Source organism: Phyllobates terribilis, unplaced genomic scaffold (assembly GCF_046119375.1).
Source record: "Phyllobates terribilis strain yellow unplaced genomic scaffold, ASM4611937v1 Scaffold_7__3_contigs__length_470593459, whole genome shotgun sequence".
NCBI classification, from domain to species: Eukaryota; Metazoa; Chordata; class Amphibia; order Anura; family Dendrobatidae; genus Phyllobates; species Phyllobates terribilis.
In genome coordinates this window covers 37,996,980-38,022,451 of record NW_027362767.1, presented here as the reverse complement: position 1 = coordinate 38,022,451, position 25,472 = coordinate 37,996,980, and the positions used below count along the sequence as shown (strand labels likewise).

General features: G+C 44.8%; 1 protein-coding gene across 3 annotated transcripts in view; it reads left to right on the top strand.

Moving 5' to 3' along the window:
- The window catches only part of EXOC3L4 (exocyst complex component 3 like 4), a 485,609-nt gene extending 468,942 nt beyond the window's left edge, over positions 1-16,667 (top strand). For all 3 annotated transcript variants that reach the window (XM_073638363.1, XM_073638360.1, XM_073638361.1), the window contains 3 exons: positions 5,277-5,429; positions 8,707-8,828; positions 15,360-16,667. In XM_073638363.1, coding sequence (XP_073494464.1) covers positions 5,277-5,429; positions 8,707-8,828; positions 15,360-15,543 — 459 coding nt within the window. In that variant the 3' untranslated portion in view covers positions 15,544-16,667. The remainder of the gene's footprint in view (positions 1-5,276; positions 5,430-8,706; positions 8,829-15,359) is intronic.
- Positions 16,668-25,472: the final 8,805 nt, after the last annotated feature.

The window sequence follows — 25,472 nt, the reverse complement described above, 5'->3', positions numbered from 1 at the left end:
AAGGACTGCTGTGGGGACACTGTATCTGGCTCTGTTATAGTGTAATTATAATAGGCACTGCTATGGGTACAAGGCAAGGACTGCTGTGGGGACACTGTATCTGGCACTGTTATAGTGTAATTATAATAGGCACTGCTATGGGTACAAGGCAAGGACTGCTGTGGGGACACTGTATCTGGCACTGTTATAGTGTAATTATGATAAGCACTGCTATGGGGACAAGGCAAGGACAGCTGTGAGGACACTGTATCTAGCACTGTTATAGCGTAATTATGATAGGCACTGCTATGGGTACAAGGCAAGGACTGCTGTGGGGACACTGTATCTGGCACTGTTATAGTGTAATTATAATAGGCACTGCTATGGGTACAAGGCAAGGACTGCTGTGGGGACACTGTATCTGGCACTGTTATAGGGTAATTATGATAGGCACTGCTATGGGGACAAGGCAAGGACAGCTGTGAGGACACTGTATCTGGCACTGTTATAGGGTAATGATCATAGGCACTGCTATGGGGACGAGGCAAGCACTGCCGTGAGGGCACTGCATCTGGCACTGTTATAGTGTAATTATGATAAGCACTGCTATGGGGACAAGGCAAGGACAGCTGTGAGGACACTGTATCTGGCACTGTTATAGTGTAATTATGATAAGCACTGCTATGGGGACAAGGCAAGGACAGCTGTGAGGACACTGTATCTGGCACTGTTATAGTGTAATTATGATAAGCACTGCTATGGGGACGAGGCAAGCACTGCCGTGAGGGCACTGCATCTGGCACTGTTATACGGTAATTATGATAGGCACTGCTATGGGGACGAGGCAAGCACTGCTGTGGGGACATTGTATCTGGCACTGTTATAGGGTAATGATCATAGGCACTGCTATGGGGACGAGGCAAGGACTGCTGTGGGGACACTGTATCTGGCACTGTTATAGGGTAATGATCATAGGCACTGCTATGGGGACGAGGCAAGCACTGCTGTGGGGACACTGTATCTGGCACTGTTATAGGGTAATTATGATAGGCACTGCTATGGGGACAAGGCAAGGACTGCTGTGGGGACACTGTATCTGGCTCTGTTATAGGGTAATGATCATAGGCACTGCTATGGGGACGAGGCAAGGACTGCCGTGAGGGCACTGCATCTGGCACTGTTATAGTGTAATTCTGATAAGTACTACTATGGGGACGAGGCAAGCACTGCCGTGAGGGCACTGCATCTGGCACTGTTATAGGGTAATGATCATAGGCACTGCTATGGGGGCAAGGCAAGGACTGCCGTGAGGGCACTGCATCTGGCACTGTTATAGGGTAATGATCATAGGCACTGCTATGGGGACGAGGCAAGGACTGCCGTGAGGGCACTGCATCTGGCACTGTTATAGGGTAATGATCATAGGCACTGCTATGGGGACTAGGCAAGGACTGCTCTGGGGATACTGTATCTGGCACGGTTATGTAGACATTGCAGCTGGCCATTTCTTAGTAACGAGTGGCGTTGCATGGAGGTGGTGGCCTTGGGCGCAAAAAATAGCTGTGGCATTGCTGATGCCCCGGATCTTCATGGGAGCGCCGCTTTGAAATGTATCAGTGTCAGCACGATGCTGATGTGGTTGGATCCCGTAATTCTGCACACGATGCGCATTAATGCTCAGGAATCATACACTTGGTGCCACCATTATTATTCTCAGTCACTGCTGTGATATAGTAATGCCCCCTCCCCCGTCAGCTCCATCCATGTGCAATGAGGCAGAGAATACATGGCGGGTGACGGTTTTACAGGTGCGCTGCCATCATTTCCTCTCCCCTGTACAGAGCGCTGGGGTGCGGGGTGCAGAGGATGCAGCTGTGCGAGGGCGGAATAACCCACAGAAAAGCGTCTTAATAACTTAATAAATGTACATTTATGGCCCTGCGAGGCTCCTTTCAAATTCTGATAGCTTTTTTTGTTTTTTTTTTCTCTTTTTTATTGTTAGCTTCACGGTGAAAGGATAAAAAATTATTGTAAATTAAGGAATGAAAAATTCTCTAAAATCCCATTAATCCGGAATCAGTGGGATCTGATTAGCGCAAGATTATCAGATCATTTTGTATGAAAGAAAAGACTGAAAACTGCTTTAACTTCCATTTTTTTAAGGTGTTGCCTCATATGCCCAAGTGGAGCATATAAATATCACCGAAGAGGGATTCCTCCTGTATTAAAGGGGCTCTATTAAAGTGTTATTCCCAAAATACGAAGTTATCCCCTCCATAAAATAGAGGATAACTTGCTGATCACTTGGGGTCTGACTGATGGGACCCTCACAGATCCCGAAAATGAGGGTCTGAAAATGAGACCCTGTAGCCCCACCCTGATTGGAGGGGGATCCACTCCATTTATTGTGTCTGGAGCTCCCAAAAAAAGCGATAAACCCTAGTTTCTCTGGCAGCCCCATTAACAATGAATGGAACACATTTACCAAATTGTCACCTACCAACTGGTAGATAACTATTAGATCTGTAGAATTAGACCATTGGGACCCCCATTGATTGCCAGAATGGGGGTCCCAAATTCCCTTATGATAATTGAATTAAGCCTTCAGCTCTTTCCAGCATCCCATAGACAGTGATGAATGCTCAACCACTACACCATGAACACCAGGGATATGGGAACCCTTTGTTCTTGTGATCAGTGGGAGTCCCAATGGTCAGACCCCCACCAATCTACTAGCATTAGATTGGTAAGGATTATTACAAAAAAACTTCACCAGATCAGAGTTCAGCTCCCAGTTCAGGTGGAGGGACACTGGGTGGGCAGCAAGGACTATGGTGGGAGCCTTCTTCCGTCTAGGACTCTCACTTCTTCACTTCTTACCATTGTTGTGTACATTTTGTAACATTGAGGTTTCTGAAATTTGTGAAACACCTTCCTGGAGCTTCCTTTTTAATGGGTTTTGTACTTTTATTCTTAGAACTTGTGTTGCTTTTACTTTTGCAACTAAAGATCTAGAATGAGTCACGAGACGGATAGTTGGGCATGAAATGGTTTGTGGTCGTCTCTGGCTTCTCTCTGAAGGTCTGAATAAGGGGCTTAGTTTTTTTAAGGTCAGGAGTTGCAGTCATATAAATTGTAGTCTCAATAAATGTAATTTATCAGTATAATAAATATCTTATTCCCCCAAAAGGTCTGATATTATAAGGATTAATTGGCCCCTCTGTTGTCTTGGTGTCCAAATATCTATCTATTATCTATCATGTATTATTTATATACAGTGGGGGAAATAAGTATTTGATCCCTTGCTGTGTTTGTAAGTTTGCTCACTGACAAAGACATGAACAGTCTATAATTTTAAGGGTAGGTTAATTTTAACATTGTGAGATAGAATATCCAAAACAAAATCAAGAAAATTACATTGTATAAATTATATATATATTTTTTGCATTTTGCAGTGAGAAATAAGTATTTGATCCCCTACAAACCATTATGAGTTCTGGCTCCTACAGACCAGTTAGACGCTCCTAATCAATTCGTTACTTGCATTAAAGACAGCCGTCTTACATAGTCACCTGTATAAAAGACTCCTGTCCACAGACTCAATTAATCAGTCAGACTCTGACCTCTACAACATGGGCAAGACCAAAGAGGTTTCTTAGGATGTCGGGGACAAGATCATAGACCTGCACAAAGCTGGAATGGGCTACAAAACCATAAGTAAGACGCTGGGTGAGAAGGAGACAACTGTTGGTGCAATAGTAAGAAAATGGAAGAAATACAAAATGACTGTCAATCAACATCGATCTGGGGCACCGTGCAAAATCTCACCTCGTGGGGTATCCTTAATCATGAGGAAGGTGAGAGATCAGCCTAAAACTACACGGGGGGAACTTGTTAATGATCTCAAGGCAGCTGGGACCACAGTCACCAAGAAAACCATTGGTAATACATTACGCCTTAAAGGTTTAAAATCCTGCAGTGCCCGCGAGGTCCCCCTGCTCAAGAAGGCACATGCGCAGGCCCGTCTGAAGTTTACCAATGAACACCTGGTTGATTCTGTGAGTTATTGGGAGAAGGTGCTGTGGTCAGATGAGACAAAAATTTAGCTCTTTGGCATTAACTCAACTCGACGTGTTTGGAGGGAGAAGAAGGATGAGTACAACCCTAAGAACATCGTCCCAACCATGAAGCATGGTGGGGGAAACATTATACTTTGGGGGTGCTTTTCTGCAAAGGGGACAAGACGACTGCACCGCATTGAAGGGAAGATGGATGGGGTCATGTATCGCGAGATTTTGGCCAACAACCTCCTTCCCTCAGTAAGAGCATTGAAGATGGGTCGTGGCTGGGTCTTCCAGCAAGAGAATGACCCAAAACATACAGCCAAGGTAACAAAGGAGTGGCTCAAAAAGAAGCACAGTAAGGTCATGGAGTGGCCTAGTCAGTCTCCAGAACTTAATCGCATAGAAAACTTATGGAGGGAGTTGAAGCTCCGAGTTGCCAAGCGACAGCCTCAAAATCTGAATGATTGAGAGATGATCTGCAAAGAGGAGTGGACCAAAACTCCTCCTGACATGTGCGCAACCCTCATCATCAACTACAAAAAACATCTGACTGCTGTGCTGCCAACGGTTTTGCCACCAAGTATTAAGTGTTGTTTGCCAGAGGAATCAAATACTTATTTCTCGCTGCAAAATGCAAAAAACATTATCTAATTTATACAATGTGATTTTCTTGATTTTTTTGGGGATATTCTATCTCTAAATGTTAAAATTAACCTACCCTTAAAATTATGGACTGTTCATGTCTTTTTCAGTGGGCAAACTTACAAAAACAGCAAGGTATAAAATAATTATTTCCCCCACTGTATCATCTATCTATCTATCTATCTATCTATCTATCTATCTATCTATCTATCTATCTATCTATCTATCTATCTATCTATCTATCTATCTATTATCTATTATCTATCTATCTATTATCTATCTATTATCTATCTACCTATCTATCTATTATCTATCTATCTATTATCTATCATCTATTATCTATCATCTATTATCTATCATCTATCTATTATCTATCTATCTATCATCTATCTATCATCTATCTGTCATCTATCTATCTATCATCTATCTATTATCTATCTATCTATCTATCTATTATCTATCTATCTATCATCTATCTATTATCTATCTATCTATCTATTATCTATCTATCTATCTATCTATCTATCTATCTATTATCTATCTATCCTTATATCTATCCAAGTGTTAATTCCAGTATCTTGCTTTTCACAGGACTTTGCACATGAGATTCATCAATATCTGGTGACAGAATACATTTCTCAGACAATGAAGAGGAAACTGAGCCTGAATCATTCAGAAAGGAAAAAAGCTGCTCAGAAAATGAATGAAGAGGCCGGCCTAATAAACAAGGCGGCGGACGACATGGTATGTGTCAGGGTTCCCATATTGTGGTTAGGTGCAGGTGCGGGCATGTGCAGCTGTGTCAGGGTTCCCATATTGTGTTTAGGTGCAGGTACGGGCATGTGCAGCTGTGTCAGGGTTCCCATATTGTGTTTAGGTGCAGGTGCGGGCATGTGCAGCTGTGTCAGGGTTCCCATATTGTGGTTAGGTGCAGATGCGGGCATGTGCAGCTGTGTCAGGTTTCCCATATTGTGTTTAGGTGCAGATGCGGGCATGTGCAGCTGTGTCAGGGTTCCCATATTGTGGTTTGGTGCAAGTGCGGGCATGTGCAGCTGTGTCAGGTTTCCCATATTGTGGTTAGGTGCAGATGCGGGCATGTGCAGCTGTGTCAGGTTTCCCATATTGTGTTTAGGTGCAGATGCGGGCATGTGCAGCTGTGTCAGGGTCCCCATATTGTGGTTAGGTGTAGATGCGGGCATGTGCAGCTGTGTCAGGTTTCCAATATTGTGGTTAGGTGCAGATGCGGGCATGTGCAGCTGTGTCAGGGTCCCCATATTGTGGTTTGGTGCAGGTGCGGGCATGTGCAGCTGTGTCAGGTTTCCCATATTGTGCTTAGATGCAGATGCGGGCATGTGCAGCTGTGTCAGGGTTCCCATGTTGTGATTAGGTGCAGGTACGGGCATGTGCAGCTGTGTCAGGGTTCCCATGTTGTGATTAGGTGCAGGTGCGGGCATGTGCAGCTGTGTCAGGGTTCTCATATTGTGGTTAGGTGCAGGTGAGGGCATGTGCAGCTGTGTCAGGTTTCCCATATTGTGGTTAGGTGCAGATGCGGGCATGTGCAGCTGTGTCAGGGTCCCCATATTGTGGTTTGGTGCAGGTGCGGGCATGTGCAGCTGTGTCAGGTTCCCCATATTGTGGTTAGGTGCAGAAGCGGGCATGTGCAGCTGTGTCAGGGTTCCCATGTTGTGATTAGGTGCAGGTACGGGCATGTGCAGCTGTGTCAGGGTTCCCATATTGTGGTTAGGTGCAGGTGCGGGCATGTGCAGCTGTGTCAGGGTTCCCATATTGTGTTTAGGTGCAGGTGCGGGCATGTGCAGCTGTGTCAGGGTTCCCATATTGTGTTTAGGTGCAGGTACGGGCATGTGCAGCTGTGTCAGGGTTCCCATATTGTGTTTAGGTGCAGGTGCGGGCATGTGCAGCTGTGTCAGGGTTCCCATATTGTGGTTAGGTGCAGGTGCGGGCATGTGCAGCTGTGTCAGGTTTCCCATATTGTGTTTAGGTGCAGATGCGGGCATGTGCAGCTGTGTCAGGTTTCCCATATTGTGTTTAGGTGCAGATGCGGGCATGTGCAGCTGTGTCAGGGTTCCCATATTGTGGTTAGGTGCAGGTGCGGGCATGTGCAGCTGTGTCAGGGTTCCCATATTGTGGTTTGGTGCAAGTGCGGGCATGTGCAGCTGTGTCAGGTTTCCCATATTGAGGTTAGGTGCAGATGCGGGCATGTGAAGCTGTGTCAGGTTTCCCATATTGTGTTTAGGTGCAGATGCGGGCATGTGCAGCTGTGTCAGGGTCCCCATATTGTGGTTAGGTGTAGATGCGGGCATGTGCAGCTATGTCAGGTTTCCCATATTGTGGTTAGGTGCAGATGCGGGCATGTGCAGCTGTGTCAGAGTCCCCATATTGTGGTTTGGTGCAGGTGCGGGCATGTGCAGCTGTGTCAGGTTTCCCATATTGTGCTTAGATGCAGATGCGGGCATGTGCAGCTGTGTCAGGTTTCCATGTTGTGATTAGGTGCAGGTACGGGCATGTGCAGCTGTGTCAGGGTTCCCATGTTGTGATTAGGTGCAGGTGCGGGCATGTGCAGCTGTGTCAGGGTTCTCATATTGTGGTTAGGTGCAGGTGAGGGCATGTGCAGCTGTGTCAGGTTTCCCATATTGTGGTTAGGTGCAGATGCGGGCATGTGCAGCTGGGTCAGGGTTCCCATATTGTGGTTTGGTGCAGGTGCGGGCATGTGCAGCTGTGTCAGGTTTCCCATATTGTGGTTAGGTGCAGATGCGGGCATGTGCAGCTGTGTCAGGGTTCCCATGTTGTGATTAGGTGCAGGTACGGGCATGTGCAGCTGTGTCAGGGTTCCCATATTGTGTTTAGGTGCAGGTGCGGGCATGTGCAGCTGTGTCAGGGTTCCCATATTGTGGTTAGGTGCAGGTGCGGGCATGTGCAGCTGTGTCAGGGTTCCCATATTGTGGTTAGGTGCAGATGCGGGCATGTGCAGCTGTGTCAGGGTTCCCATATTGTGGTTAGGTGCAGGTACGGGCATGTGCAGCTGTGTCAGGGTTCCCATATTGTGTTTAGGTGCAGGTGCGGGCATTTGCTGCTGTGTCAGGGTTCCCATATTGTGGTTAGGTGCAGGTGCGGGCATGTGCAGCTATGTCAGGGTCCCCATATTGTGGTTTGGTGCAGGTACGGGCATGTGCAGCTGTGTCAGGGTTCCCATATTGTGGTTAGGTGCAGGTACCGGCATGTGCAGCTATGTCAGGTTTCCCATATTGTGGTTAGGTGCAGATGCGGGCATGTGCAGCTGTGTCAGGGTTCCCATGTTGTGATTAGGTGCAGGAACGGGCATGTGCAGCTGTGTCAGGGTTCCCATGTTGTGATTAGGTGCAGGTACAGGCATGTGCAGCTGTGTCAGGGTTCCCATGTTGTGATTAGGTGCAGGTACGGGCATGTGCAGCTGTGTCAGGGTTCCCATGTTGTGATTAGGTGCAGGTACAGGCATGTGCAGCTGTGTGCAGAAATGCTACATTTAAGATATAAATTAACAAAAAGCCTTACAGCAAATTCATGTCACTGATACTTGTTATCCCCCCGGACCTGTGATGACAAAGACATGGAGGTCACACAACACCACGGTCTTCGAGCGCCAAACAGAAGTGCTGCGTTATGTGCTACCTTGTACCTTGACTTCATCACATGACCCATTTCAGAGCTGCTGATTGGATTAGAGAGATCATATGATGCACCCGGTGACTCTATATAGAGGATGTAATTGTATCCAGCAGGATAACGCTGTAATTAATAGATCTGCCAGATTTACTTTAAAAGGGTTTGTCCGAAAATGGACAACACCTTTAAGGCAACAGAGTCCAGTGTACTCAACCACAAGACTGCATAATCCCAATATCCTAGGTGCTCATCCTGGTGATGCATACCCCAGGGGCACATGCCACATTTGTGGAGGTTACTTATGTGCCATTTGTAATGCTGGCACCCTCTATAGCTACTACCCTGTAATTTTTATTTAAAGGGCTCTCATCTGGATAATTTGCATCGTGCAATTCACTGTATTTCTGAAATCATTGGTGCCAAGAAAAAAGATGACATCAAAGCCAAACTGGAGCAATTGTTTCGCTTGTACCCAGATGTCAGGTATTGTAAATGTGATATATAATCTGCAGACCATGTTCTTACTTATATTTTTCCTTTACTGGTTTCCACGATTATTCATTTAGAAAATATGTTAGAGGAAGTTTGAGCTTTTTAGGATTCACATTCATATTGCAAGAAATTCCCTCTTATTTGTTAGGGCTTACTTATTTGTAGACTACAGCACACTACATCTTAAGGGGAAAAACACCTGACGCGCCCCCTGGGCCGTGTGTGGGGGAATACCCGGAGCCGGGTCTCTGTGTAATGTCAGGGGTTGTAGTCTCCGTGGCGGCGACCCGGTCCCGTGGCTCAGGGTGGTCAAACCAGTGGCGAATCTGTTTATCTGGTTTTGTAATGTTTAAATGTCCGACTACGCCACCCGTGGATTGCGGTCACTGAGAACCGGGCCTGTAGCTGCTCCTGCTTTTGGCGCCGCGCCTGCTTCTCCCTCTCCAGCTGCACTATCTCCCGGCGGCAGAATTATCGCCTGCGGGCTGCGTCCGCCCGCGTCTCTTGCGAGAACCCCATCAAGTCCTCCCCGGTCTGATCCCACTCTATCTGGACCTCTTCATCCGGGAGCTGGGGAATGGTGGTTGGCTGCGGAGCGGGCAGGGGCGGAGGAAGCGGGGCTTTGGCCTCCGCGGATGGGTCCCTCCAATGGCAAGGGCGAACCCATCCTCGTAGCAGGGGGGACCGGCTCTCCATCAGGACCGGTTATCTGACTATATAAGTCCGTGCCCAGGGGTGGTAGTGTTGGGACCGGGAGCTCTAGCTGGTGGAAAGTGCCTGGGGGCATCAGGCCTTGCGACCTGGCCTGGAGCGGTCCGCTTCCGATCGCACCCGGGATCCAGGGGCACGGCGTGGGGCGTGGTCCGGCAGCTGCGCTCAGGGCTTGGGGCCTAGGTGTAGGCGGCGGGAGCGGAGGAGGTGCAGCGACTCCGCGATGGGGTCCAGGGGCAGGCCAGTGGCGTCAGGGCTTGTAGCAGGGGTGTCCCCCTTACCTGCTCCCGCTGCAGCGCTGCTCTCGACCTCCGGTGGTTCTTCTCTGTCCTCAGGGGCAGGCACGCTGTCGGGTGCTGGCAACGCCACTTGCTGCCGGGTCGCGACCAGCCGGTCCATCTCTTCTTTCCATCCCGCAATTGCCTCCCGCTGCGCCTGGACCATCCTCCGGTCTAAATCCTCCAGTCCAGCCTGGAGGAATTCAGGGTCCTCTCCGGGTAGCTGGGCCATCAGCTCCGCGAGGCCGCACGGAGCCATTCGGCCTGCAGCAGGCCACTTTTGAGGGTACCGGGGCTGGCGCTCCTCGCCATCTCCGGGTGTGGTCCGCCAAGACTGATTCAAACCACACCCTGCCCTTCGGTTTTCTTTCCCTTCTGCCCCTGTTGGGGGTGGTCCTGGGGCAATCTGCTGACAATCACTCTCAGGGGCAGCCCCCCCACGTTGATGGACATCTCTACAGCCGCACTCATGGCTGTTGGGAGTGGGCTCCGTCTTTGGCGCCATTCTGGGACCAGGCCCACGATGGGAGGTGGCTTCTTGTTGTCTTTTGGCGCGCTCATAATGGCGTCCGTTCTGCTGGGGCGGGCGCCACATTCAATACAGTGAAACAGTCTCTAGGCACACAATACCCGATGATAATGGGTTGGTTTCGATCCTGCCGACTACGCCAAAGTTGACACGCCCCCTGGGCCGTGTGTGGGGGAATACCCGGAGCCGGGTCTCTGTGTAATGTCAGGGGTTGTAGTCTCCGTGGTGGCGACCCGGTCCCGTGGCTCAGGGTGGTCAAACCAGTGGCGGATCTGTTTATCTGGTTTTGTAATGTTTAAATGTCCGACTACGCCACCCGTGGATTGCGGTCACTGAGAACCGCCGCTGCGGGGCAGACCGCTGAGGCTGATATTGTGTGCGCAGCAGAGGGTAGTATAACTCCCCACGGGAGGAGTATAGCCTCAGGGCAGTGAGTGCAGATGATGGGGGTGATGGTGCGCGGGAGCAACAGTAATGACTCAGAGTCCAGTGATGCAGTCCAGGGTCTTTACTCACAGTTTTACACTCCAAGCCACTTCTGCAGGTAATGGCTGTCCACGTCGTACTGTGCTCACCAGGTGAGGGGCTCGGCCAACCCCCAGGTACCTTTGGAATGCTTTCCAGGACCCCCTTCGTGTGTCCTTTCTCTGGCCTGTCGTACCCCACAATTGACCACGTTTCTGTCCAGCTGCCTCGGGCCTTGGCGGGCAAACGTATGTTCTGTTTCCCTGGGTCCTATATGGTGCCTTCCTAACGGGTGTAGTGAGGGGCCATGCATGTACAATGCCACGGCCTCCGGTTACTAGCTGAGGGTAGTTGCTCTCCTCCACTAGATGAGGGATCCGGTTCCCTTTCTTGACCTGACCCCCCTACTCTGGTAGCGGCGGGAGTACGGTGGCGACTAGCCGGTCCGCACCCCTGGGGTCCCTTCACTCCACTCCTGGAGCCTCCTCCGTTCCTGTCCTTTCTGTTTTCTCCATCCAGGCTCAGGCCTTGAGACTTGGCCTGCCTGTGGAGCAGAGCCCCTGCTCCCAGTCTCCTTCTCTCTCTGCTCTCCCCTCTCTCTCCTACTACTACAGGTGGTGCCCACCTTATATACTCCTCCTTCCAGTGCACCCTGGATCTACTCTCCCCACCCACACACTACCGGGTTCCCCCTTTCTAGGTGTTCCCTCCCCCACTCCAGCCAGGGACAGGGGCAGTTGTGCTCACTCTTGGGAGCATTGTCGCCCTGTCCCCCGGAAATGTGGTGTAGTGCATGTGGGTGTTAGGGTCCTGAGCCACACTCCATCCTTACCTGGAAGTGAGATATCACACCTCTGGGTGAGATGCAATACCTCTGTAGCGACCGAACCCTCGGGGCGCTACACACCAGCACCATGAAAGCAGCAAGCTTTTTAGTTTGGTTGTGTTTTCCATGTGACACCACAGTGGGTTTTCCATGAATGCATTTGATGGTCACCTGTGGCATTCACAATATGAAGCCCATAAGAAGATGGATAAATTGAAACTATGCCATCGTCATTAAATACAGGTGCTTCTCACAAAATTAGAATATAATCAAAAAGTTAATTTATTTCAGTTCTTCAATACAAAAAGTGAACCTCCTATATTATATAGAGTCATTACAAACAGAGTGATCTATTTCAAGTGTTTATTTCTGATAATGTTGATGATTATGGCTTACAGACAATGGAAACACAAAAGTCATTATCTCAGTAAATTAGAATAATTAACAAAAAACACCTGCAAAGGCTTCCTAAGCATTTAAAAAGGTCCCTTAGTCTGTTTTAGTAGGCTCCACAATCATGGGGAAGACTGCTGACTTGACAGATGTCCAGGAGGCAGTCATTGACACACGCCACAAGGAGGGTAAGCGACAAAAGGTTATTGCTAAAGAAGCTGGCTGTTCACAGAGTGCTGTATCCCAAGCATATTAATGGAAAGTTGTATAATGGAAATGGGCTTCCATAACACCTCAGCAGTTCCACAGGCTGATCACCTCCATGCCACGCGGCATTGATGCAGTACTTGATGCAAAAGGGGCCCCGACCAAGTATTGAGGGCATTTACTGAGCATACATTTCAGTAGGACAACATTTCGGATTTTAAAAATATTTTTCAAGCTGTTATAAAGTATTCTAATTTACTGAGATAATGACTTTTGTGTTTTCATTGGCTGTAAGCCATAATCATCAACATTAACAGAAATAAACACTTGACATAGATCACTCTGTAATGACTCTGTATAATATATGAGTTTCACTTTTTGTATTGAAGAACTGAAATAAATTAACTTTTTGATGATATTCTAATTTAGAGAGAAGCACCTGTAGCAAGCCAGAGTTTGGTTGGGTTTCCACTGATGAGATTAATGGTGAGATGTGACAATTACAATGTGACACTCTTAATGAGATGGTTTCATTGTTATGTGTCATAGAAATGGAGGAAAATGCCACCCTATAAAAACTGCAAGCCAGAAGTTTGTTGCAGTTTCCATGTGGTACCGCGATGGGGTTTCCCTTGATGCAATTAAAGGGAACCTGTCAGGTCCCCCATGCCCTCCAACCCACCAGCATTTACATATGTATTGCTAAATTCCTTGCCTAACAAGCCCTTTATACCCCTTAAGTAACCTAGACACATGTTTAAAAAAAGTATTTAGAAACTCACTTTTTCGTATGAAAGTTAACCTTTTGACTAGTCGATGGGGTGTTCGTTTCCACAGACTAGTCGCCCCCTCTGCATGGTATCACACCCCTTTGAGCCTGATAACATGATTTGCAAGAGCCAGCATCATCTCCAGCTCTCTGAAAATCTGGCGCATGCGCACAGGATTTCTTAGTCCACATCATTGTGTCTCTGAAGCCGAGAGTACTCTTCCCGACTCCAGAGGTGCACTGTGCATGACTGGAAGTCCAGAAGAGGGCTCACATGCACTGAGGAGCTGAAGTTCAGCAGGAACAAGAAGAGTTATCTGTAAGAACTACTGTAGAAAGCTGTGCACATGTGTGAAATTTGCAGAGAGCTGGCAATTGTGCCAGCTCATGCAAATCATGTTATCATGCCCACAGGTGTGTGATAACATGCAGAGAGGAGAGACTAGTCTGGGGAAACTAATGCCCCATCAACTGGTCAAAATCTTCATTTGCATAAGAAAAACAGAGTCTCTAAATACTTTTTTTTTTAAACTTGTTTAGGTGACTATGGGTATAAAGGGCTTGTAAGGCAGGAAATGCAGCAATACGTATACAAATCCTGGTGGGTTGGAGAGCATGGGAGACCTTTCATGCTCCCTTTAATGGGGAAAGATTTCAATCCCAATGTGACACTCTTAATGAGATGGTTACATTGTTATACTACTATCACAATAAAAATTGATAGTCAGAATTTGGTTGTGGTTTCCATGCGACAGCATAGTGGAGTTTTCATGGATGCATTTGATGGTCACATGTGAAAATAACAGTGTAATGCTTATAATGGGATGTTTACATTGAAATAGGGAAATACCACCACTTTAATAACAGAAAGGCAGCAAGTGTGATTTTATTTTCAATGTGGCACCGCAATGGGGTTTCCATTGATGCATTTAATAGTGATATGTGGCAGTCACAATGTGACACTCTTAATAACATGGTTGCATTGTTATATGGCAAAAACATATGCAAAAATAACACTAGTATCAATACTGCAGGCCAGAGCTTGGTGGTGGTTACCACATCTATGAATGCATTTGATATTGACATGTAAAAATCCAAATCTGACATTCATGAGGTGATGGCTCCATTAAAATGAGGAAAAATACTACTATGAAAACAGTAAATCAGTTTGGTTATGGTTTTTATCTGTTACTGCAATGGGGTTTCCATATATGCAATTGATGGTGACATGAGACATTTACAATGTGACACTTCTAATGGGATGGTTTCATTGATATGTGACTAAAAATTAGGGGAAAATACCAGAAGCATGAAAAATGCAGGTATGAGTTTGATTGCCATTTTCATTCAGTAATGCAGTGGGATTTCCATTGATGCATTTAGTGGTCACACATAGCAATCACAATGTGACGCTCATAACAGAATGGTAACATTGATATGGGGAAAATACTAGCACTATGAAAATTGTAAGTCACAGTTTGGTTGTGGCTTCCATGTCATACCACAATAGGGCTTACAATTATGCAATTAATGATGGTATATGACAATCACAATGTGACACTTTTAATGGGATGGTTACATTGCTATGTGACAAATAAATTAGGAAGATATCACCACTAGGATAAATGCAAACCAGAGTTTGATTTTGGTTTCCATGTGGAATTACTATGGGGTTTTAATTAATACGTTTGATGGTCATAGAAAATAGGAGAAAATACCACAAGTATGAAAACTGCAAGTCTGAGTTTGGCTGTGGTGTCGATGTGGTACTGCAATGGGGTTTCCATTCACCCAATCGGTGGTAAAATTTGACAATCACATTGTGATGCTCATAATGAAATGGTTACAGTAAATTGGTGGAATATACCATGACTATGAAAATTGCAAGCCAGCATTTGGTTGCGGTTTCAATGTGGAACCACAATGGGGTTTTCCTTGGTTTTATAATGGACTTGAAGATGCAAGATAAATGTATTCACACAATGGCTAAAGGAAGTAAGAGTTTGCAGAAATGGTAATGAAAAATACACACAAGAGAACAGAGAAAAAAATATAGAAAATAGGCAAAAAGTTATACAACATATATCGAAAGATAAGCAATACACATATATTATACTCAGAGCCTATATCTGGGGAATCGTCCCACTCTAGAGGACCTTGAGCTAATAGCAGATTTAATGCCCCAGCATCATCATCATCATGGGAGAAGATGGCCCATCCAAAATCCAGTCTTAAAAAAATTCATAATAAATTTCCTCCTCTGCCCTTTACACCAAATATTAATGCAGGAAACATGGTGACCATTCCAGTATGTGAATTAATTTCTGTCTTTTTTTTCTTGCAGTAAGGATCACATTTTATGCCTTTTACATCTTCACGGAGTTAGGAATAGTTCTAGTCTCCTTGCACATTTCCAGAAACTGCAGGAGGGTCAGCAACAGAATTTATCATTGCAAGACAATCAGCAGCCAAGAATATTCTCAGGAATTGACTGCACACCACAAGTGGCTTGTTTTGTTTGCTTCTGAGATGATGGCAGCTTCCAAAACTGCACAAATGTGCCATGACAATGACTATGAATATGGACCGTGCACCAGCAAGTATGGACTGGATATTAATTAACTTTTTAAAGGTCGAGCTGCAATAAAGTGCCTGAAGTCTAGTATGAAAGACGCAGAGCAATTTTTACTGCATTTCTTAATTTCTGTATAAGAATCCTCTACAGTCGAATGGTTAGAAGTTTCTATTTAAGTCATCAGTGCAGCTCCTGTATGAACAGTCGTGCTACATTCCCAGACCCTTAAATGTGAAATCCCATACACAAGTTCCATAGGGTATCAGAACTGAGTACTCCTTGTCATGATGGGTACACCTTGTCGTGGTGGGATCGTCCCTATGGGTGCACCTTGTCGTGGTGGGATCGTCCCTATGGGTGCACCTTGTCGTGGTGGGGTCGTCCCTATAGGTACATCTTGTCGTGGTGAGACCGTCCCTATGGGTACACCTTGTCGTGGTGGGATCGTCCCTATGGGTACACCTTGTCATGGTGGGATCGTCCCTATGGGTGCACCTTGTCGTGGTGGGATCATCCCTATGGGTACACCTTGTCGTGGTGAGATTGTCCCTATGGGTACACCTCGTCGTGGTGGGATCGTCCCTATGGGTACACCTTGTCGTGGTGGGACCGTGCCGATGGGTACACCTTGCCGTGGTGGAATTGCTTTTGTGCTTTTTTGATCAAATTAACATTCACTAAGTGCCCTGTATTATTTACATGTACTATTACCATTTACTTGCTGTAGGGAATAGGCTATTTTTTTTTTCTTGGGTCTTGTCTATGAAATGGCCACAGTGTGAACCTGCTCTTACACATTGCACGTAAACCAACTTATTGTCCAGCTCAGTTTTTTTTTTTTTTTTCATTTTATAAATTTAGCTGCATGATCTTACCATAGAGATGCACCGACTGTGAAAATAAAGTATCCAAGCTGCTACAATGTGACCAAAGATGGGACCTGTAATTCACTGCCAAAATGTATAGAATGTGTTGCCAATATGAGATATGGATATAGTTACGTTCCATCACAAAACTACATGGGGAATAATAATAATCTGTCTGTGAAATGATTAGGTGTGAATATAAATATTATTATAAATAATTCAGAAACCAGAGGCTTATGTCTTGTTACAATTATTTATTCCAATCAATATTTATGCTTCACAAGGAGAAAAAAGTTTTTTTTTCTTTACATTTCATCTATTTATTTTTGTAGAACAATTTTGTAATCAGGTTTTAACCCCTTTACCCCCGAGGGTGGTTTGCACGTTAATGACCAGGCCAATTTGTACAATTCTGACCACTGTCACTTTATGAGGTAATAACTCTGGAACGCTTCAACGAATCCCACTGATTCTGAGACTGTTTGTTTCATGACTTCATGACAGTGGTAAAATTTATTCGATATCACTTGCGTTTATTTGTGAAAAAAATGGAAATTTGGCGAAAAATGTAGAAAATTTCGCAATTTTCAAAATTTGAATTTTCATGCTCTTAACTCAGAGAGATATGCCACACAAAATAGTTAATAAATAACATTTCCCACATGTCTACTTTATATCAACACAATTTTGGAATCAATTTTTTTTTTTTGTTAGGAAGTTATATGGGTTAAAAGTTGACCAGCGATTTCTCATTTTTCCAACAAAATTTACAAAATCATTTTTTTAGGGACCACATCAAATTTGAAGTCACTTTGAGGGGTCTTTGACAGAAAGTACCCAAAAGTGGCACCATTCTAAAAACTGCACTCCTCAAGGTGCTCAAAACCTTATTCAAGAAGTTTATTAACCCTTCTGGTGCTTCACAGGAATTTTTTGAATGTGGAAGAAAACAATGAACATTTAACTTTTTTTTTGCAAAAATGTTACTGTGAAGACCCGGGGTCTTCCGTGGGCATAATACTACTCAGACAACACAGGGTGAGGGTAAAACAGCGTGGCAATACTTTATTGAACCAAAAAGAAGACAATATAAACATAGAATAGTCCCAGCAAATGCACGAGATGGTACAACATTACACAGTCTCACCCTTCTGCTCCGCCCACCTGGGATAGAACAGCTGCGACTTTGGGACTTCCAGGGCCAACTACCTCACGCTTCTGGCAGGCCCCCACAGAGAGAAGGTAGCGGCAAGCTTAGGAAGCTAGCAGTCCATCGAGGTACAAAGCCAGGAGACCCGAGGATCCCACCCTGGCCTCTCCAAGAGTTTTCATGGGGCCAGATGACTGGCGAGTCCCAATCTGGCTTCTCCGAATGTCTCCATGGGTCCCAGGCAACCGGAGGGTCCCAACTGGCAACCCCAAACAACATATCCATGGGGCCAGGTGACTTTATCATCCCAACCTGGTCTACCCAAATGTATCCGTGGGTTCTCTGATGGTCAATGGAGCAGATCCATATCTTTCAAGTCAGGGCCATATACCCTTAGCCCGTAATCATGTAGAATCCAAATCTGTGTCTGTTTGGATGAAGCCGCCATGCTATCCATCTACTGTCCTGAAAGATGTCTCTCATTCTCCTTGTAAAGTTTTTCTGATTCTCCTTGATTCTGCTTGCAGAACTACAGACATCATTGTTTATATTTACATCTGTGTAAGGTCATCAGTCACAGGTTGGGGGGAAAGGGCAGCGCTCAGGTCTTATTGTTTGAGTATTTAATGAATTTGCGTAGTTTGTCCTCTTGTCTTGTGAGTCAACAAGCCACAGTGTTCACACAAAGCTTAATCAACATATTTAGAAAACATTCATTGTTCCACGCTGAGTCACTGTCCTTCTTGACTAGCCACAGAAATACACATACATTCACAAGTCAGTATAAACACAATAGTGTATTTCTCTTGGCTTAACAAATCTAATCATCTGGCTGATTAAGATTATAACCTGTATCGTCACAGTTACTTTAGACCCATTTTTTTTTATTTTTGCAAGAGTAACAGGAAAAAATGGACCACAAATTTTGTTGTGCAATTTCTCCTGAGCACGTCGATATCCCATATGTGGGGGAAAACCACTGTTTGGGCGCACGGCAGGGCTCGGAAGGGAAGGTGCACCATTTGACTTTTTTAATGTAAAATTTGCTTGAATAATTAGCGGATGCCACGTTGCATTTGGGGAGCCCTTGATATGCCTAAACAGTGGAAACCCCCCACAAGTGACACCATTTTGGAAACTAGACCCCTCAGGGAAATTATCTAGATGTGTGGTGAGCACCTTGAACCCCCAGGTGCTTCACAGACGTTTATAGCATTGAGCCATACAAATAAAATTTTCACATTTTTCCCACAAAAATGTGTTTCAGCCTCCAATTTTGCATTTTCATAAAGGTAACAGGAGAAATTGCACCATGCAATTTATTGTGCAATTTCTCCTAAGTAAACCGATACCCAATATGTTGGAAAAAAAACACTGTTTGGGCGCACGGCAGGGTTCAGAACGAACAGAATTTTGACTTTTTGAATGTAAAATTTGCTTGAATAATTAGCGGACACCATGTCGCGTTTGGGGAGCCCCTGATGTGCCTAAACAGTGGAAACCACCCATAACTGACCCCATTTTGGAAACTAGACCCCTCAAGAAACTTATCTAGATGTGTGGTGAGCATCCTGAACCCCCAGGTGCTTCACAGAAGTTTATAACCTAGAGCCGTGAAAATAAACAAATCAAACTTTTTCCACAAAAAAATGATCTTTTAGCCCCAAATTTTTTAATTTCACAAGGGCAAGAGGAGAAAATGGACCCCAAAAACTGTTAAGGAATTTCTCCTGAGTATGCAGATATATGACCTAGAGTTATATGTGTGGGGAAAAAACACTATTTGGGCACACGGCATGGTTCAGAAGGGAAGAAGCACTGTGTGACTTTTTGAACACAAAATTGGCAGGAATCGAAAGCGGAGGCCATGTCACGAGTGGAGAGCTCCTGATGCGCCTAAACAGTGGAAACCCCCCACAAGTGACCCCATTTGATAACATTTGGTCATCATACTAAGTTATCATTAGTCTTGAGCGCAAGTGCTCGCTACTTGAGCTTGCATTGGATACTCAGATATGTACCAAGTATCGCGTGTGCTCGAGTGACATGCTCAAGTCTCCACCCCGCATGTTTCACGGTTGTTAGACACGCAAAAAAAAAACATGCGGGGATTGGTCGTGCATTGCAGGCAATCCCCGCATATTTTTTTTTGGCTGTATAACAGCCGCGAAACATATGGGGCGGAGACTCGAGCATGTCACTCGAGCACCAGCGATACCCAAGCACCTGATGCAAACTCAAGTAGTGAGCAATTGTGCTCAACACTAGTCTCCATATCGTAATTTTTTTTCTTTAATTTACTTTTGAACAAAATCCAAACCCCAACACCACCCTCGCACAACCCTGACCCTAGAGTTTATTTTTTACGTTGTTCCTCGTGTGGTATAAGTGATTAGACGACGTTATTCTTCGGGTCGTTGCGATTACAGCGATACTAGATTTGTATCTGGTTTTTATGTTTGGCAGCTGTTATACACTAAAATACGCTTTTTTTTTTGCAAAGACTAGTTTTTGCAATCACTTTTCCATATTTCGGCCGACAGAGTCATGTAAGGGCTTGTTTTTTGCGGGACAAGTTGACGTTTTTATTGGTACAATTCTCGGGCAAATTACATTTTTTGATCGCTTTCAATTCCGATTTTTGGGAGGCAGAATAAACAAAAAACAACAATTCAGGAATTTTTTTTATGCCGTTCTGCGTGTGGTAAAATTGATAAGGCAGCTTTATTCTTTGCGTCAGTACGTTTACAGCGGTACCACATTTATAGCTTTTTTTATGTTTTGGCACTTTTACACAATAAAAACTATTTTATAGTAGAATTTTTTTTTTGCATCGCTTTATTCTTAGAGCTATAACTTTTTTATTTTTCGGCTCATGGAGCTGTATGGCGGCTTGTTTTTTTGCGAGACAAGATGATGTTTTCAGCGGTACCATTTTTATTTACATTTGAATTTTTGATTGTGTTTTATTACATTTTTTGTTTGGCGATATGATGATAAAGCATCGTTTTTTTGTTTAGCTTTTTTTTTACCGTGTTCACCAAAGGGTTTAACTACTGGGACAGTTTTATAGGTCAGGTCGTTTTGGACGTGGCAATACCAAATATGGTACTTTCATTGTTTGTTTTTTTTCATAATAATATTTATTTATTTTTACAGTATATTTTTTATATGGATTATTTTTTCATTTTTTTTAAATACTTTTAAAAAGTTTTTTTTCACTTTCTGACACTTTTTTTTCACTTTTACACTTTGTCCCACTATGGGACTTTCATTTTTTGCAGGCTGATCGCTTTCATAGCATAGGGATGCAGCAGAATCCTTATGCTATGCAGACTGTCAGCTCTGCACTGGCACAAGTTAGATAGATCGTGAACTGAGCACGATCTATCTAAGTTCCTGATGCCTGGTGACCCGGATGTCGACATACATCGGGTTGCCATGACAACGATTGAGACCCAGAGCTGACTGCGGGGTCTCCGATCCAAGGTAAGAGCTGTGCTCTTACCTCTGCCTGCCCCGGAAATGCTGCAATCACATTCGATCGCAGAATTTCGGAGGTTAATGTGCCGGGAGTGGTGCGGGACTGCTCCTGGCACATAGTACCCGGTGTCAGCTGTCAGAATCGGCTGACACCCGGCAGCGATTGCGCCCGCACAGCTTCTATGCGGGCGCGGTTTGTGAGGCATAATAATACATACCTGGTCATTAAGGCCCAGGTTACAAGTACATATTATTACGCCCCACGTCAGAAAGGGGTTAATGGTTACCATTGTTTCAACAGACTTTGCATAAATTGATAGTACAAGTGAACATAAGAAACTTTGCAATATATCTTATCAGAGAAATCTGCTTATTTCTCCACTTATTATCCACTTCTCCGCCCGCCTCCTGAACTCATCATTTCCCTTGAACTACAGCCAAAATCTGTCATGCTCAAGACAAGACTGACTGCGAGCTCACTGAGGGATCAGATCACAACTGCCTGTCTATGAACAAAGAATAATAAAGATAGTGTTGTAGCTTTTTAGTAAGTGTTTATCTCATCTCAGAGCTGGATTTATCGCTACTAGAAATGAGTGAATTCGCTGAGATTCAAATTTGGCATATTCGCTTATATTTGGCAGGGAAATTAGATTTAGATCGAGAAAAATTGGTACAAATTGAATCAGCTTGAAAGGGGTTAAAAAATAATAAATTCTTATACTGCTCTCCTTGGTCCTCCCCATAGTCCTCCTATCATCCTCCTATCAACCCTGATTTTTCTCTTTTATCTTTTACTCTTTTTCCTTCTGAACCTCAGGCTGCTGAACTTCACTAAACCCCACACAGAAAAGCATCCCCAAAGCATGATGTTGCTACCATCATGTGTGATGGTGGGGATGGTGTTTTCAGGGTCATGTGCAGTATTAGTTTTCCACCCCACAGTGTTTTGCATTTAACCCCCAAAATTGTCCTTTGGTCTCTTCTGACAGGAGCACCTTCCTCCACATACTTGCTATATCCTCTACATGACTTTTTGCAAACAGGACTTCTTATGGCATTGATAATGTCTTCCTTCTTTCCACACTTCCATAAAGGCCAGATTTGTGGAGTATACGACTAATAGTTGTCCTTTGGACAGATTCTTCCACCTGAGCTGTTGATCTTTGCAGCTCCTCCAGAATAACCATGGGCCTCTTGGCTATTCCTCTAATTAGTGCTCTCCTTGCTTGGGATGTCAGTGTAGGTGGACGGCCATGTCTTGGTAGGTTTGCAGTTTTGCCATACTCCTTCCATTTTTGGATGATGGATTGAACAGCGCTCTGTGAGATGTTCAGAGCTTCGACTATTTTTTATAACCTAACTCTGCTTACTCCTCTCCACAACTTTATCCCTGACCTGTCTGATGTGTTCCTCCGTTTTTATGATGCTGTTTCATCCCTAATGTTCTCACACAAACCTCTGAGGCCTTCACAAGACAGCTGTAGTTATACGGAGAAGAAATCACACCCAGGGTGGACTCACTTACTAATTATGTGACTTCTGAAGGTAATTGGTCACTCAGGATTTTATTTAGAGGTATCAGATTACAGGGGGCTGAATACAAATGCACCTCACAAGTCTCAGATTTACATCTTTAAAATAATTAGTAAACCATGTATGTAGGTGCTAGTTACCTACAAAAGGTCACGTAAATATGTACATGAGACTAGCTGCACTAGTATCAATGCTCCACATGAGGTTCGGGTGAATATTGATGGCAGCCACGAGGAAAAGAATTGCGTGCCACACACTGCCCCAATTATATCCAGTGTACCATTTTGATAACCCTGTCGTAATCTGCACCATTATTCCTTGTGCATTCACTCATCTTACACCCTTATTGTTTGTAAATCAATTGACTAATTACGTCTCAGTTCTGGAACCCTGGATGTGGCTTGGCTCCACAGCTCTCGCCGCTGCCTCCTGGCATTTATTTGCACTCAGCTGATTTTCCGGAATCGGAGCGGTTGGCTCTTGTACATGCACCATCAGCTGCAGGATGCTCCTGGGAGTTTTGTAGTGACAGCTTCATTTTTTTTCCTCGTTGCTGAGTTGGTATTTTCCTGTGCCCAAGACTGACAAACGTGTAGGGGTGGAGAGGATGAGCTGAAAGAGCAATAAGTCAACCTCCAGCCAGATCAGCTGTGCACTTCTGCAAGGGATTAATTGTAAATTCTTGGGCCAAAATGCAAAATCTGTACCAGGTCTCTATATCTACTACATGCCGGTGTCTTATATGGCAGTGGGGGTCTTGGTGAAACTGCTACTTCTGCACCTAAAGAGTGCCCCACCGGAGAACCAGAGGGTCTCGCCTTCTCCCTTCTAAAGCCAGACATGATTGTAGAGGATGGATAGCACCCGGAAATCCCTTCCCCACATCATGTGCTGTGGGGATATTTAAAAAAAAAAGGAAGCACATGGACAACTTTCTGCAGAGCATGCTCCAAGCGGAGGAAGTCAGTGATCACGCAATATAAGGAAGAACTCCTCAATGTGTCAGGACATATAATTGCAATGTATCCAAAAGTTCATAAACTTGGCAAGTGTTGCTGTAGGGGGTCAGTGGGTGTAAAGGACACATTGATATGTTATAGACCCCCGAGTAAGCGGGTGTTATATATATATTGTTTGGATGATTATATATATTTTTTGCTTTTATTCTTCTCTATTTCTTGTAAGACATTTGCAGGATGAAGTTATTGTGATGTGTCCTGACTCCCCGCACTTATATCTGTAATGCAGACCGGCGTAATAACATTATGGAGAAATGGAAAACGGAAGAAAGTCTTAGAGGAAATCACGTGCTGCGTGCTACTGCCAAGATGAGGATCTGGAAGACTATAAATAACTTGTAAATTAGCTCCGACATGAGAAATCCAATATTCTACTTGTGTGATGGAGATCTGCAACCGGTGACTTTCAAATGCTGGTATGAGACGATAACTCCTAGGGTGCAATCCATTGTCAGGGCACAGAGACCCAGGTCTTATTGAAATCTTGTGGTATAAAACAATATTTAATTGGCATGGTATGGCAGTAATATGGATCCCAGGAGGTGGAGCATAGCTTTAATAAGGATCCCAGGAGGTGGAGCATAGAAGTAATCTGGATCCAAGGAGGTGAAACATATAAGTAATATGGATCTAAGTAGGTGGAGTATAGCATTAATAAAGATCCTAGAAGGTGGAGTATAGCATTAATAAAGATCCTAGAAGGTGGAGTATAGCATTAATAAAGATCTCTAGAGGTGGATCATAGCAGCAATCTGGAACCTGGAAGGTGGAGCATAGCAATAATATGGATCAAAGGATGTGGAGTATAACAATCCTGATTCCAGGAGGTGGAGCATAGGAGTAATTTGGATCAAAGGAGGTGGAGCATAGCATTACTAAAGATCCCTGGAGGTGGAGCATAGCAGTAATCTGGATCCTAGAAGGTGGAGCATAGCATTTTTATGAATCCCAGAAGGTGGAGCATAGCATTAATAAGGTTCCCAGGAGGTGGAGCATAGAATTAATCTGGATCCCTGGAGGTGGAGCATAGCATTACTAAAGATCCCTGGAGGTGGGGCATAGCAGTAATCTGGATCCTAGAAGATGGAGCATAGCAGCAATCTGGATCCCAGGAGGTGGAGCATAGCATTATTATGAATCTCAGGAGGTAGAGAATAGCATTACTAAAGATCCCTGGAGGTGGAGCATAGAATTAATCTGGATCTCTTAAGGTGGGACACAGCATTACTGAAGATCCCTGGAGGTGGGGCATAGCAGTAATCTGGATCCTAGAAGGTGGAGCATAACATTAATAAAGATCTTCAGAGGTGGAGCATAACAGTAATCTGGATCCTATAAAGTGGAGCATAGCAGTAATCTGGATCCAAGGAGGTGGACTATAATATTATTATGAATCCCAGGAGGTGGAGCATAGCATTCATAAAGATCCCTGGAGGGGGGGGGTATAGCATTAATCTGGATCTCGAAAGGTGGAGTATAGCAGTGATCTGGATCCCTGAAGTTGGGGCATAGAATGAATCAGGATCCCCGGAGGTGGAGTGTCAGGGGAACAGCTGGGAGATTCCACAGATATCCCACCACTTTTATTGTCATGAGCATCGCTCCGCTACCTCCAATCGTCAGGAGAGTTACGCAATTGACTGGCGATTGATGGTTGAGGCCATGGCTGCTTTTGCTACTAGGCAGAATATTGGGCAGCTCACAGTGAATGCATAGTATATACACCTCCGATTACAACACATGTAATAAATATATATATCCCAGTACAGTCACTGCCAACTCCACAATAACAAAAAGGGAACCACTACTAGCTGCCACCACCAATTGT